This window comes from Penicillium malachiteum (assembly GCF_028827825.1).
Source record: "Penicillium malachiteum strain IBT 17515 chromosome Unknown utg000004l:1.0-4883003.0:1.0-4884900.0, whole genome shotgun sequence".
Taxonomy (NCBI): domain Eukaryota; kingdom Fungi; phylum Ascomycota; class Eurotiomycetes; order Eurotiales; family Aspergillaceae; genus Penicillium; species Penicillium malachiteum.
In genome coordinates, this window is record NW_026643097.1 from 1,461,339 (window position 1) to 1,476,270 (window position 14,932).

Here is a 14,932-nt window from a genome sequence, read left to right on the forward strand (position 1 = left end):
TTTCTTTATGAGAATTCAAACACCATGTTTCCCTGCTATTGGGGTCTATGATACACACTCCTTTACGTGGTGATTATCCCTTACTACTATCAGGTACCAAACCATGGTAGATTCACAATGTCATTCCTTCGAGGATACGGCTGCGGCAGGCAGCTATAATGTTCCAATCATATCTGAGTCTCATCCCGGATCCTCTCATGACAGTGGCTCGGTCAGACGACTTCAGCTTACCTCTCCCAATACTCCACTTTTCAATTCCCCAAATGGCTCTCAAGCATCAGTGTCGCTTCCGAAAACAACCCCTCATGTTATCATGTATCTGAAAGAAAATCAAACAGCTTTTACAACACCTGCAAAGCGAGGCCGTAGTCAATTCAGAGCAGCATTCTCGAGAGATACAACACGAAACTTATATCGCAGTCCAAGTTCTTCTGATCGATTTATTCCCAAACGCGACTTTGGCGATTCTCCATCAACGCCGTTCCGGGTGAACAAACCCCCACAGCAACTGTCGCCGCGAGAGCGATTGTTTCGGCACCGCTTGCCTGGAGATGACCCATTCTTACCAACTCCCAGCCCGAGTCCAGTGTTTCCAGGTCAGAGTACAAGACCAACTCGGCTTCGTCAAAGACCACTTCAACGGCCCCGGCTCGTTACTGACCTAGCGATCCTTGGAAGCAATCGTCAAAATGACTTCCTCAGACAGGTCAGCTCTGGGGCCGTCTGGGGTGTAGGTGGAACATCTGCAATGCTTGGGGATTCTGCGGTGACAACTGTGAATGGTGCACCAAGTTTTGTCGGAAGAGCCAGCTCAGCACCTACTTTTATGGCCAAATTCTTACCCAGAAAGTCCAAGGTTGACGACCAAAACAGGCATGAGTCGCGAATAGCCCTTGCTTTGGATATTGACCCGACTTCTCGAGTACTTGATAATTCCCGAGGGTGCGTACAGACAGCCCCTCATCCAACATCCCCAAACTATGAACAGTTTGAGCCCTTTGTATGGAAGGATAGCGCGTGGAAGAAGGGAGAAAGGGGGAACTGTAAGAATATTTCTGTTTCTCCTTCTTTTCTTTTTCTTCTTTTGTCCAGGCTTTACACGATAACATTTAACAGAGCCAGATCTATACAATATCTAAGAACTGCCACTTTAGGTCGCACCGGATTTTGACATCCAAGCACCCACTGACCAGTATGTGGTAGGGCCAACGAGTTTTCCTCGGCGAGAGGCTGTCCCACCCAAGCCTTTTAGGATCTTGGACGCTCCATACATGCGGGATGACTTCTATTGCTCTACTTTGGCCTATTCTTTCACCTCCGGTGTTTTAGCTGTAGGATTGGCGCAATCTGTTTACCTCTGGTCTGAAGGTTATATCGTGGATCGACCACCGTTTGGTGATGTTCACCCCGCAAACTACGTGACCTCTCTCTCGTTTTCCTCCGAGGATGGTGGGCGCAGTATACTTGCCGTGGGTCGTCAGTCCGGCCAATTGACTCTCTGGAGTGTCTTCGAGAGCAAGGTGCGCTTTGAAATTAGCCATGCGAACAGTGTATCTTGCGTCTCCTTCAAGCCAAAGACCTCAAGAAGATCATCAGAAGGGTATGCAAACACAGAGATAGATGCAGAGGATCTCGTTGTTGGAGACGAAATGGGAAACATCTGGTATTATGCAGTCGAATGGCCTGATGTTCACGATGAATGGAGTTGGACAGGCTCCATGACACTGTTGGCCAAAATATCTGCCCATAGCCAACAGGTGTGTGGGTTGGCCTGGTCCCCTGATGATCGCTTCCTTGCTTCTGGAGGAAATGACAATGCGTGCATGTTGTTTGAACTGCATAAGATATTGCCATCGCCACCTCCTAATCACCCAGTCGTGTCCACTACCTCATCAGATCTGGCTGGAAACTTGAGTCGCGCAATTCCATGTCTTGCTTTAGGCAACAACTCCGGGCGCTCTATCAGAGGTCGACAAATTGTCAGCCATCTACTTCCGTCCTGGATTCATTCTCTTCCAACCGAACTCTCCACAGCACCTCCGCTGTTAAGTCGTGTCGGATGTCTTATTTCGGGCAGCGATAGAACAGTTCTTATTCCAAGCAGCCGTCGAAAACACCGCCTCGCCCATGCTGCGGCGGTCAAGGCAATCGCATTTGCACCATGGCAACCATCATTGCTTGCAACAGGGGGTGGTTCGAATGACCGTGCTATTCATTTCTTCCACGCCAAGACTGGCGTCTGTCTAGCGAAAATTAATGTCTTTGCACAGGTGACCAGTCTAATATGGAGTCAAACCAGACGTGAGATCGCCGCAACATTCGGATACGCTCAACCAGAGCACCCTTTTCGGATTGCTGTTTTTGCCTGGCCTAGTTGTGCCCAAATTGCGGTCATTCCTTGGGGCCCCGCTGGAGCTAGCTGGGATGGTCAAGAACAAGATGTTACCTACGATTGTGGCCGAGCACTGTGGGCTGTCAGCTACCCAGGGAGGCCGCCTCGTCCACTGAGTGTTGCTACGGATGAATCTGATCCTCTGGGCTCGAAAATGTCAGCTGCCGGTCCATCCACCAGTCATCAAGCTGATGAACGAGGTCAATCGGTTGAGAGAAGAAATGAGTCTCCAGAGCGAAGGCGAGGTCCATATGCCATCCGCCCCAAAGAGAAAGAAGGTGGGATGTGGTGCACGCGAACAAAAGATGAAGGATGCATCATTGTGGCATCAAGCGATCAGACTGTCAAATTTCATGAAGTATGGACTGGTCGACGCAAGAGCACTGGCTCAGCCTCCGGGCTGCTTGGAGGAAGTGACATTCTTGAGGGCATAGAAGGGATCGAGAAGTCCGGAAGTGAAGTCATTCGTTAAGGCGTGTCATGGGTCTATTCTTATTCCTGGGTTATATTCTTAAAGTCTGATTGGGAACAGGCAGGTCCTATCCTTCACTTTTTGTACAATCCTTTTGTGAAACTCCAATCATTGCGTCACTGCAAATTTGTGGCTTTTTGTACATCCGATTCATCGTTTAGCGTCAATAAAATGTCGATCCCTCTCCACTCCATTCTACATAGAGCAATCATCAACAGAATGAGCGGTCCCACCGGAATATTCCTCTTTCTCAGATCTTTTCTCTGAATCAATTCCTCTAGCTCTTCTCCTCGATCCGAGCCCTTCTACTAAATACTATTATACATAAAATCCGAACTCCGAAATCCGAAATGCGTTTCACAGCACTTACCTTCCTTCCTATACTCTCCACCCTTAGTGCCGCCGCAGGCACTTTGAATGTTACAGTCTTGGGTGCGCAAAATAATGTCTCTACTCTCGAATGCTGGGCATTAGAGCCCGGCTTTGGAACTTCGTCGCAAGCTGGCACAGCCGGTTCAAAGACTTTGAACCTTGGACCCCTTGGAGGAAAGAATGCGGGTAACTCTACATATGCCCTTATTGCGGGTCAATTCGATGGGGGGAGACATAATGCACCTGCAGCTCAGTATGCTGATTCCCTTCCCCTTCCCCTTGACTTCTCTTTCCCCCTTTTCAATACATTGATTTGGAGTGCTGCACACGCGAGGGCTGAAGTATAGTATCTGCTATACCATGCTTGATATTGCTGGAGCAGCCACATTCGCGACCGTGTAGACAGAGAATTATCTCTGGATTTTTTCCCTAAGCACACATATCATAATCCATACAAAGCAAGGCTAATCTTTCACAGATGGGTTGTCTTCCTTTCAGGATTGGCTCATATCACCCTGCCCAACTCAACAGACGAAGCCTGGATTCCAGGCGGAAGAAATGGCGCAATCCTAGCGTTGGACACAGCCGATGTGAGTGGTTGGGGACATATCACTAAGTACCCCTCTAACCAGACAACTGCTACGTTCGAGATTCCGTTGGGTGATGAGGGTGTTCCCGAACATAAGGTTTTGCATGAAGGTGCTTGCAAGGGAGATGAGCTTTCGACTTGATGTATGTGCAGATAGACCTTAGATAGACCTCTTTTTCTACTCGGGTACTTGAGATTTTCTCCGCCTAGCATTATTCAACTTTCATCTCAATGTTCAAGGACGTTGTTGGTAGATGCAATGGAGATATCTAGGACCCTCGTCATGAGATTCGCATGATCGGAGGAACAGTCACCACTGCTGTATACCATATAGAGAACTCAGTCAAAAAGATAAAATAAATTGATTGCAATGCAGATAGTATCAATGCATCCGATAGAAAATTCTTTTATAGCCCATAAACAAGATAAACATATAGAAAAGAAACACAAAACCATCTTTATCTTCTCACGCAGATTTCATACAAGATCAAAGACGTCGTCTATGAACAAACCCATCAGTAATTTCAAGTTCATTTCTTCCCACTCTTTCCCTTCTTTCCACTCGTTTTGCTCTTCTTTGAAGGTGGTGGCTGCTCAATAGCATCATCCGACTCCTCGTCCTCGGTATCAGCGATGAAATCCGCCAATGACCCCTCGCTCACATCATCAGAGTCTTCGTCCTCGTTCTCCTCCATGGATTCCTCCGCATCAGAAGAACCAGCTGATTCTTCAGCCTCGATATCCAAGATATCATCACCCTCGTTCTCATCCTCATCCTCACTGCCATCATCCTCATCATCTTCGGACTCGTCTACAAATCCATTCATCATTGACTCGTCCTCATCGAATGCCTGCTCGCGAATAGACTTTGTTCGGGGCTTGGCTTCGGTTTCGCTATCAGAGTCATCTTCCTGGCCCTCAACGTAAATGACATTCTCCTCATCCTCACTGTCCACACCCTCACCTCCGTTCTGGATATCCCGACGCAGACTCAATTGAGCCTCGAGCATATCGAGCTTACCCTTCAGAAGAAGGAGGGATGAAAGGCTAGAGGATCGCTGGTCCATGACCTTGTACAGGGTGGACATACGCTTCAGGAGGTCAGGGTGACCGGCCAAGGCACCACCGTGGGCAACACAGACCCACTGGACCCAGACAAGGAGGTGACCGTAGCGACCGGGGCGAGAAGAAAGACGCTCAGCGAGCTTCTGGAGCAGGGTAGCGGCGAGAGAGGACTCGAGACGCTGGATGGTAGTGCGAATGATGGTGATGTCGGATGTGTGGAAGCAGGACTCGAGCATGGCGCTGTCGTTGGTCTTGAGGGACTGGGTGAGAACAGTGGATAATGATACACCAGTGGGGATCTGTTGCACGGCAGCAGCGGGCTTGCCGGGGACGAGGGTGCCCAGGTTAAGATCATCGTCCAGCTCAGCCTCAACATCGACCTCGCCGACTCCGTTAGCGCGGAGCAGCTCGCCGAAGGAAGGCTCAACACCTTCCTCCTCCTCTTCCTCTTCGTCATCTGATTCGGCGTTCTCCATCTCAATATCGGAGTCGGCGGCCGCGGGGGCGTTCTTGATAGCCTTAGTCTTCTTCTCGGTAGCAGCAGGCTTGACAGTGTCGTCGACGTCAGAGTCCTCATCGCCAGAGACAGAGACGGCATCTTGGGTATCATTCATCTCGACATCATCGTCGACAGTCATACCGGCCTCCACGACAGCGTGGGTCTCATCAACCCGACTTTCACCAACATTCTTGGATCCATTTGTTGAAGCGGCCGCAACGACTGAGCTGGACTTGGTCTTTGCAACGGCCTTGACTCCGGTGAATGCAAGCTCCTCGGTGTTCTCATCGATGAGCTTGACACGCTCGAAAACGGGGATAACACCACCCTCAGCGTAAGCGACCACGATTTCGTGGCCGTGGAAGACGGTTGAGACCACAGGAACACATGCGCTTGAGGACTCAGAGCGAATAATCTTCAGAGAGGCGTTTGCCTTTTGTGTCATCTGTTTGCGGTTGGCCTTGGCACTGCCGGAGGAGACATTTTGTGGCTGCACGAAAGGCTTTGTGAACAACTCAATTGTGCCGTCCTCGGTGACAGCGGCAAGAATTTGCTTCTCGGCGGTCTCGTTGTACAGGGATACGGAGGAAACATCCTGCTCTGCAACAAGGTTGCGCACCAACTTCTGGGTGGACGCATCGAAAACATTGATGAAGCGCTCGCCATCGGATGCAAGGAATGCGCCTGCGCCGGCAGACTCGGTGGAAGATGAAACGATGCTGCGGATCTGGTTACGCATAGCGGGGAACTGAACGGGCTCCTCGTCGGAGTTCTCGACATCTATTAAGACAGGGGTCTGAGAGGCACAAATGACGGGCTGGTTGGCGGGAACGGGACGAGAAAGGGCAGTAAAGGTAGAAGATGCAGGCAAATGAATCGTTCTGATAGAAAATAGTAATCAAGTTAGCAAAAAAGGTCATTTTCAAGTCGCTCACTAGAATTGGACGATAAACGTACCGTACGCTCTTTCCAGTGCGCAGATCCCACTGTACAAGCTTGTTATCACCACCAATACTCCAGCCCTCTTGAGCAGGTCGCCCAGCAGTGAACTTGAAGTCCTTGATTCCCTTATCGTGCACACCAGTCAAAGTACCAATGACCTTATCCTCCGATGGGGAGTACATGCGGATATCCGAGTTGCTGGTACCAAACGCAACAACGATGTCACCCTGGTCGAGACCATCGACGCCATTGACATCAGATCCACGCTTGCGCTTCTTCTTCGACAGGTCGCGGTTCTTACCCTGGCCACCGTAGTAGCCCCAGTCTAGCGATGTAATAGTCTCCTTGGGTCCAAGCGCATGCTCGCATTGTAGTCGTCCAGTGTTGGTATCGTGAATGCGGAGATGTTGCGCATCAAGACCCTGAATGACCGAGGCGAATAGGGCCAATTGGTATTCGGACGGCGAAAAGGCAGCTCGAAGAATCGAAGATTTGCTGCCTGATTGTGAGAGGCCATCAGCCGGCGATGCGGCAGAGCCGACCTTGGTAGCTGGACGAGATGTCTTCTTGCCCATTTTTTTTTCGAGGTGCTCTTGGAGCTTCTTTCGGGGGTATTTTCTTTCGTGGAATTTTCAGCCGATCGTCACAGATGAAATTGTATTATTCTCGCACAGAGAAAGAGAAGCCCGAGAAAACGCTTTTCACAAACCCTGGGGAACGAGGTTTGGGGGCTCTGGGACACTGGTAGTTCTCGTAGTCGATGCGGAAAGGAAAAAAAATGTTCTGTAGATGTGGGGCCTCCATATTGACACGTGACTTGACCAAGGTGATATGTGCACTTTCATCTGATAGATCACCCATTGCAACCAGGCCCCAATGTCAATTTTATAACATCATAATTCATCCATAATGATGGACCTCAAAGTTTTCCATATTTCTGGGGTTGATAATCGCTTACGGTGCTCTAATATTTATGTTAAAAAAATTTTACAAACTTGACGTGCAACTCAGTAAGTCAACTGGTTAATTCCAAGGTTGGTCCACGGGTACACTGGTGGGTGGTGACACTAACTTCAAGTTTGTATATTCAATGTGTACAAAGGTAGCACTTCCAAAGTTGAGGGTATGTTGAATGTTGTCTTAGTGTCGGTACTAGTAGGAATCACCCGTGGACTGGCATTGGCAACTTTCAATGTTGGAAGTGGGACTCGGAGTCCCGGGTTTCGACGTTTTGATCCTATATATTTCTTCAAAATGTTAGTACCTGGATGGATGCTGCCAGTGAATTAGCGGTGCATACTACTAGTACAACTTGAACACTTGAGTATATATACGAGGTAATCATTCAGGTTTGTGGATTCAAGTTCAAGATTCAATAGCCAGTATCTAGTGCCATTTTAAACATTTGAATATTTACATACTACATAGGTACTAGTAATACTAGGTAGTAGGTAATATCCATGTAGATATCCATCTGAATCTGGACTTCAAGTTCGAGGCCGCTACTAGTAGTACTCCGTAGTGACCAATCGGATTTCCCGAGATCGCTCTATATGGAAAACATACATAACGCTTGAACCCGATTCCTTTGTCTAGATTTCAACATGTCAGAACCTTGGAAGCACAGACCTTAATTGACAAGATCTTCAATTTCCAGATGTTAAAGTTTCTTTAACTTTTTTTCTTTTCTTTTTCTTTATCAATATTTGGAGCGCTTTGGGCACATGAGTAGATTGCCTGTGGTTAAGACTGCACTACCATTTGCCCAACAGAGCACCTGGGAGGTGTGGTTCTTTCCCAATATTTCAATTGCATCGAATGTTTACATCCCAAGATGTATCCTAGCATGTGGATGGAGTAGATTCTCCATGCAAGGATATTTGCCATGATGAGTATAGTCATCACTACATACATCTTCAAATGTCCATAGATCATCGATGAAATTAGATCACCTGATGATAGGCGTATAAAACTTGAAGCCCACAGCTACTTTGAAATGAAAAAAAACAGGGTGCGATAATCATTTTAAAAATGTCCATAGGTATGGTTGAGATTGTTATTCCCTTTATGGTGAGACCCACACGATGAGTCATTATAGAATCAAGCCAATCAAAAGCTGAGTCTATGCAGGGCTATGGAATGATAATTTGGAGTTCTGGATGAATTGGGGAGATTACTATGTATGTATGTTTACAGGTCACATGTAGATAAATAGATAAATAGTGGATTTAATCATCCGAGTCCTCACTTCCACGCGAACCACGCGGATGTATTCACTATTAAAATGGAGTATAAATAACAATCAAAACCGGACTTCAGGGCTGCGGAATACCCATGATGCTGGAACTTTCTCCAGTGGCTTACTCACATGAAAGGTGGAGCCTACTTCCAACATTTGAAGGTTTTGGATATACAATATGTATGTATTAATTTCCATGAGATACTGCCCCAGGTGATGATAAGACTCGGAGATACCATATACATAGTGGTAGAGCATAGAAAAAGAGAATTTTGTATAGAATGGCTGTAGAAAGACACAGTGTCATAAACTCCGAGTCATATTTTCCTTTCAAACAAGGCACAGAACCCTCTCTTGGTATGAACGGGATTATCCCTCGCATATGTAGTAGGTGCGACTCCAGATGTAATCAAACCGCCAGGGATTTTTCCTTCGAATGTTAAAAATATATGCAATCAAATGCTATGAACTATATAAGCGGATATACTGTCATAATGTTCTTCTATTCTTATCTTCTTATGTTACTATGGGTACCCATATAATGGAGTCGATGATGAAATGAAAATTTTTTCGTAACCATATAATGTATCCAATCATATAGGACCACTCAGGGGCCGCATCGGGACAGGGCCAATGAAAAAGGGGCAGAGTAAAACTAAATAGGTTTAGCGTGTTTAGTGGAACTTCCAGGAGAGGAGAGCAAGGCGCCCGTTCGGTACTTAAGGATTCTGGCATCCCCCATCTTGAATTGTTCTCTTCTGTCCTGGAACTCTACTGACCGCCTTGTATCCTTGGTTACCTCTTTCACCCTTTTTTTTCTGCCCCTGATATAAACATTAGTAACGCGTCAACGCGTTGACCCGTGCTTTTTCTTACCCTTTTTTTTTTACTCTTTTTCTTTTCTTTGACTAGCTTCATTTCGTTCTTTTAATTTCCGTTTTCCATTTCCTGTTTGGGTTCTAGTGATCCACCTTGCTTCCGTTCCCCAAGCTTCCAAGAGATACACCTCAGGCAGCAACATTGCTTTCCCTGTTTGTATACTGGGCGCAACCTGTCCTGTACCTCACCACGTGACCACCTTACCGCCTTCTTGGCAGTATAAATTCCTCATCTCCGATCGCATTCTCCACTTCTCTTATCCCCCGGCGTCTCCCTTTCCCTTATCACCTCTCCGTCGCGTGTTTCTGTTTCCTCTTCCTCCGCGCCATCACTCACGTTTCGTCGGTGTGATTGCGCGCGGAAGTATAATCAGAGTACACTCGACATATTTGCGAAAACTCACCTTCGAATAACTTTCTGTCTGTGACATCACCACAGAGCTTGTATCCCATCCCTCATTACAACCCAGTCTTCATGGCAACCCCGCCCCCTGAGGCTGCGCCGGTGTTGAAGGAGGAGAAGCCTCAGCTTCCTCCTTCTCCTACTGGTGCCTCTGCCCCTGATGTTGCGCCCACCAGGTAAGAGCAAGCCCAATGTAGTTTTTGTTTTCTCATTTTCATGCTCGCGCGTGAGAGTGTCCAACTGACTTAGTCGCATTGCCTACAGTGCTACCAATGATGTGAAGATGCACGGTACCGATACTCCTACCGACAAGAAATCTCCCGTGTTGAATGGGAACGGACACCCCGCCGTCGCGTCTGTCACTAATGGTACGGGCAATACTACCTCTCCCCCCCAAATCTCCCACGCCTGCCGTAGACAACCTGGCAACCTCCACACTCGCTGAAGGGACTTCATCTGCTGCCACATCTGCTGTCATTCCAAAGCCATCCGATGCGGTGACGATTCCTGCGATGACCAGCAACACAGAGGATAAACCCGCAATTACTGATGCGCCCGCATCTACATCCGCTCTTGAGTCGGGTCCTCTAGCTGGGGGCCTTGATGGTTCGACTGACGGAAAGATGGAGCTTGACGGTCCCCAGGAACCCCCCTGTGGCACAGCCTTTGAAGACTGAGCTCCCGCTCCACCCCTACTACCGATTCCGCCCCTTCTCTGCCCCCTGTGAACACCGACCGCGATATGAAAGATGCTCCGCCAAGCGTACCACTCTCTCCCTCCAAAATGGCTCGGGGACGCGAGGCCGACCATGGGGAGGAGCCAGCCGCAAAGCGGACCAAGGTTGATGGAGAGAATGGAACAGCTGCAGGTGTTAAGCTCTCACAATTGCCATTGCCTGCCCCTGTTACTCAGACTACTGCTTCCACTCCCACAGCTGTCAAGTCGGGTATCACAAAAATGCAGCACAAATTCCTGACCAAGTGTGTGTCAAGCTTGAAACGAATGCATGATTCGCGCTTCTATCGTGAGCCTGTAGATCCGATCAAGTTGAACATTCCGAACTACCTCCAAATCATTACTCAACCGATGGACATGAGTACGATTGAGAGAAAGCTCAAGGCCAATGACTATTCTTCCTCCCAGGCGTTTATTGATGACTTCAATCTGATGGTTCAGAATTCCTTGACTTTCAATGGACCTGACCATCTCGTCGCTCAAGAGGGCCAGAAGCTCAAGGTAATTTTTGACAAGCAGATGATCAATCTTCCCAAGCCGGACGAGGTAGAGGAGAAGAAGTCGAAGAAGTCGTCGACAGAGAAAACTTCCGCCGCACGCCGGGAGCCTCGAACTTCGCTTGGTAGTACTAGTCAACCCCCGAAGGCCGCATCTCCCCCAAGTGCTAGCACTACCGGCACTACGTTCGCCCTTGGCCCCGAGGGTCTGCCAACCATTCGTCGCGACTCATTCAACCCCGATGGACGTCCAAAGCGTTCCATTCACCCTCCTAAACGCGACCTGCCTTACTCTACCAAGCCTAAGAAGAAGAAGTACCAATGGGAATTGCGATTCTGTCAGGACGTTCTTGATGAGCTTCACAAGCCGAAGCACCATGCGATCGCAATCGCCTTCTACTACCCCGTGGATCCTGTCGCTCTCAATATTCCTACATACCACAGTGTGATCAAGAAGCCTATGGATATGTCTACTGCCCAAAACAAGCTCAAAACTGGTCAATATGAGAATGCCAAGGAATTCGAAAGTGATATCCGCCTCATGCTCAAGAATTGCTTCCGATTCAATATGAAGGGAGATCCAACTTATCTTGCTGGTGAGAGTCTTCAGGCGGTGTTTGATCAGAAGTGGAAGGAGTTGCCCCAGTATCTCGAGAAGCACGAGCCACACCCGGAGCAGCACACTGATTCTTCCGAAGACGAGAGCGACGAGGATGCGGAAGAGAGCGAGAATGAGGATAACGAGAAACTCAGTCTGCTGCAGAAGCAGATTGCCGAGATGTCTCGCCAGGTCGAAATGATCACTCAGAAGAAGAAGAAGACTCCACCTTCCTCTAAGAAGGTCGGCAAGTCATCAAAGTCTGGCAAGAAGGATGGTAAGAAGAGCAGTAGTGGTAGTAAGAAGGATAAGAAGAGCAGCCTCAGCAAGGGTCCTAAGGAGAGAACCCGTCTCGTGACCTATGCGGAGAAGCAGGTCATCTCCCACGGCATCAGTAATCTTCCTGACAAGAAGATGCATGAGGCGCTCGGCATTATCCAGAGCAATGTTCCTGCTCTCAAGGTATGATTTGATACATCTCTCTGTTCAACAATCATGAAACCTGTGCTAATCTGTATTCAACGCTTGCAGGGTACCCAAGAAGCCGAGATTGAGCTGGACATTGATGAGTTGCCCAACGACGTTTTGGTTTTGCTGCTCAATTTCGTGCGGAAGAATACCAATCAATATGCGGAAGATGAAGAAACCTCTCCTGCAAACACTTACGCAGCTCCCAAGCCGAAGAAGAACAAGCCCATGAGTAGTGCGGAACAAGAGGCTCAGATCAACACGCTCCAGAGCAACCTATCGCGTTTCGAGAGTGGTGGTGCTTCCCTCCCATCCGTCGAGAACAATGAGTCCAGCGAGGATGAATCCGACGAAGACTCCGAGGAGAGCGAAGAGGAGTAGATGCTACATGGATCGATCGATCGTTACTGCCCCCCCTAGTTGTAGGGGTGGAGGTGTTGCTTTGATTTGCGTTCTTAGCGTCTTTTCTTTCTCCCCTACTTTCTCCTGCTGATTGCGTTTGCGAATATCTTTCCTCTACTTTTCTGGTCCTTCGTGACCACCGATGGTTGCAGTTGCTTCAATTTTTTCCATGCAACCCTCCTTCATCCCAACTTGATCCCTTTTTTTCCACGAAGAAAAACAAAAACACACTTGTACATACTCCTCCTCCTTTACCCTTTCCTTTCGAATATCCCAGGATTCGGCACTCATAGCCCTCATACTACGGGCTTCAATCGCGAATCTCTTCCTTGCCCTGAGTCCTCGAGATTGAATTTGCTTGAACTTTTTTTGACTCCCCTTTCTCTGCTTTAACCTAAGCTCGGTTTATTGATTCCCTCTACGCGCGAATGATGATACTTGCTTCTCAATGGGGTTTGAGAAAGGGAGAAAAATTGGTGGCTCGAGTCGACGCGAGCAGCTTCACCTGTACGATAATGAAAGAAATGCGGAAATGTCAAATTTAATAGTGCTCTCTCTATCTCTCACTCGTAGATCACAGTGAAACATGCCTAGATCTCGTATTATTCTCACATCCATGTGCCGATCTTTATTTTAAGACAAGTTTTTGATGTGTGGAGTATAGACCTGACCCCCAGACGTTCAGAGCTTGTATGATCTACTTTATTTTGGCGGTGAACCTTCTGTCTTCCTCCCACTTCGCCATGATCCCTCCTTGTGACCCCTCCATTCTTGACCATAATCCTCAATTTCAACGACTGTATGAGAACTTGACATCTAATCTATTGAATCCCGATGGTTCAACTCGAGCTCAGGTTGACCCAGCCCGAAGGGCGATTGAAGAGGTTCGTCGCGATGAGTCCTAATAGGTCATGACCCAGCGACCCAGGGTATTTGTCTAACTATTACCATCACAGGAGCTGAAAACATGTCAAATGAAGACTGCTAAGAAAAGAATCAAGGAGCGGACACTCAAACAATTAGCTTTTGCAGCTAACAGCGAGCTTCAAGAGGAGGTACGCCTCACCACTATCGCGTTCCCGCATCATACACTTGCTAGCGACGCCTGGCTAATGACAAACTATAAATAACAGTGCCACGATAATCTTGCAATCATATCCATCTATCTCGAGACGCCTTGTGCAGCCATTGAACCGGAGACATGCGCGCAATCAAACCCTATTACAAGCCAGGAAGATGGACCCAAACAAGACGACGCGCTCACACTCCTCTCCCAAGACTTTGAGACCTTCTACTCCTCCATTCCGAAATTCATCCTCCAATTCTCCAACATTCTCTCCACGTCAATACACGATCTCCGAAGCATAGCCTCCGTACCTACCGATCCCCTTGCTGCTGTTGCAGAATCGGAAGCAACAGTATCCCGAACCCTCCCTGGCCTAACCCGCTCCACCTCAAACCATTATTCCAGGACTAGAGCACGAGATCGTCGTGTTCGAACCTCGATGGCTCCCTTGCCACCACTAGCCTCACAGCTACGAGATCGGGTACACGTTCTCCGTCGTATCCAGGTATCCGACCTACCTTCTGCTCGACGCCAGATGACTGTCACTGCAGCCGAAGTACTAGCTGTGCGAACGCAAATTCTGGAACGTGCGGTTGAGATATTGGAGCGGGCGAAGCATGGAGCGTTGGCGAGGGCGACAAGGGCCAAGGCGGAACATTTAGCTATTGTTTCGCAGGGTGTTGAGAGTAAACTAGAGTGAGTTATTTTTGCATCATATATCAATCTAGCTTTGGTCGCTAACTTTTTCCTAGAGTTACAAAGCTTGAAATAGCTGCTAAACTCTACACGCCTGAAACGCTCTCAGCACTCACACGGTATAAGCAGCACCTCTCTGAGACGCGTGTTCGGCTTGATGAACGGCGTGAAATGGCTATTGAGGAGTTGAAGCGATATGGAGGTGCCGATGATGGGTCTGCTGATTCTACGGATGTAGAACGCAATCGTGATGTTGAAAGTGGGACATTGGCCGAGATTGCGCGACGATATGGAGTCCTTGCCAAGGAGGTTGAGGATGTGAAGATGGAGATTGCGAGATTGGGAGAGTGAATCCCGCAAAGACTGGAGACATACTGAATCAATGATTAATTTGGCCAGTTCCTCCAAGCCTTCACCGATGCATAATATAACCCCGAGGTCTATCGTAGTAAAGCAACAAGTCCTCATGCCACGCTTCGCGTGGCACTGTAATAGCGAAATTGGGAAAGGTATGTCTTTAGCACTCAAGTGCTTGGCTAGGTCCACGCCCGGTGTTTCGGAATCAATTTAATTAGTCTTTACCAGCTCAGAAGAGTCAGAACTCATACCAGTTGACAC

General features: G+C 48.2%; 6 protein-coding genes across 6 annotated transcripts; 5 read left to right on the plus strand and 1 right to left on the minus strand.

Moving 5' to 3' along the window:
- Window positions 1–103: 103 nt before the first annotated feature.
- N7483_008701 (WD40 repeat domain-containing protein) lies at window positions 104–2,864 on the plus strand (the record flags this gene model as incomplete). Its single annotated transcript, XM_057092128.1, has 2 exons — window positions 104–1,043; window positions 1,204–2,864. 2 exons carry the CDS (start codon window positions 104–106, stop codon window positions 2,862–2,864), a joined length of 2,601 nt encoding a protein of 866 aa, XP_056943302.1.
- A 350-nt stretch (window positions 2,865–3,214) lies between these two features.
- On the plus strand, window positions 3,215–4,347 carry N7483_008702 (uncharacterized protein; the record flags this gene model as incomplete). Its single annotated transcript, XM_057092129.1, has 3 exons — window positions 3,215–3,489; window positions 3,715–3,922; window positions 4,300–4,347. The coding sequence occupies 3 exons, from the start codon at window positions 3,215–3,217 to the stop codon at window positions 4,345–4,347; spliced, it is 531 nt and encodes a 176-aa protein (XP_056943303.1).
- Window positions 4,348–4,355: 8 nt separating this feature from the next.
- Window positions 4,356–6,906, minus strand: N7483_008703 (WD40 repeat domain-containing protein; the record flags this gene model as incomplete). Its single annotated transcript, XM_057092130.1, has 2 exons — window positions 4,356–6,270; window positions 6,347–6,906. 2 exons carry the CDS (start codon window positions 6,904–6,906, stop codon window positions 4,356–4,358), a joined length of 2,475 nt encoding a protein of 824 aa, XP_056943304.1.
- A 3,017-nt stretch (window positions 6,907–9,923) lies between these two features.
- On the plus strand, window positions 9,924–10,528 carry N7483_008704 (uncharacterized protein; the record flags this gene model as incomplete). Its single annotated transcript, XM_057092131.1, has 3 exons — window positions 9,924–10,027; window positions 10,101–10,219; window positions 10,299–10,528. The coding sequence occupies 3 exons, from the start codon at window positions 9,924–9,926 to the stop codon at window positions 10,526–10,528; spliced, it is 453 nt and encodes a 150-aa protein (XP_056943305.1).
- A 107-nt stretch (window positions 10,529–10,635) lies between these two features.
- N7483_008705 (bromodomain-containing protein) lies at window positions 10,636–12,531 on the plus strand (the record flags this gene model as incomplete). Its single annotated transcript, XM_057092132.1, has 2 exons — window positions 10,636–12,144; window positions 12,214–12,531. 2 exons carry the CDS (start codon window positions 10,636–10,638, stop codon window positions 12,529–12,531), a joined length of 1,827 nt encoding a protein of 608 aa, XP_056943306.1.
- Window positions 12,532–13,295: 764 nt separating this feature from the next.
- N7483_008706 (uncharacterized protein) lies at window positions 13,296–14,665 on the plus strand (the record flags this gene model as incomplete). The annotated part of the gene is made up of 4 exons (XM_057092133.1): window positions 13,296–13,436; window positions 13,509–13,607; window positions 13,686–14,314; window positions 14,371–14,665. The coding sequence occupies 4 exons, from the start codon at window positions 13,296–13,298 to the stop codon at window positions 14,663–14,665; spliced, it is 1,164 nt and encodes a 387-aa protein (XP_056943307.1).
- Window positions 14,666–14,932: the final 267 nt, after the last annotated feature.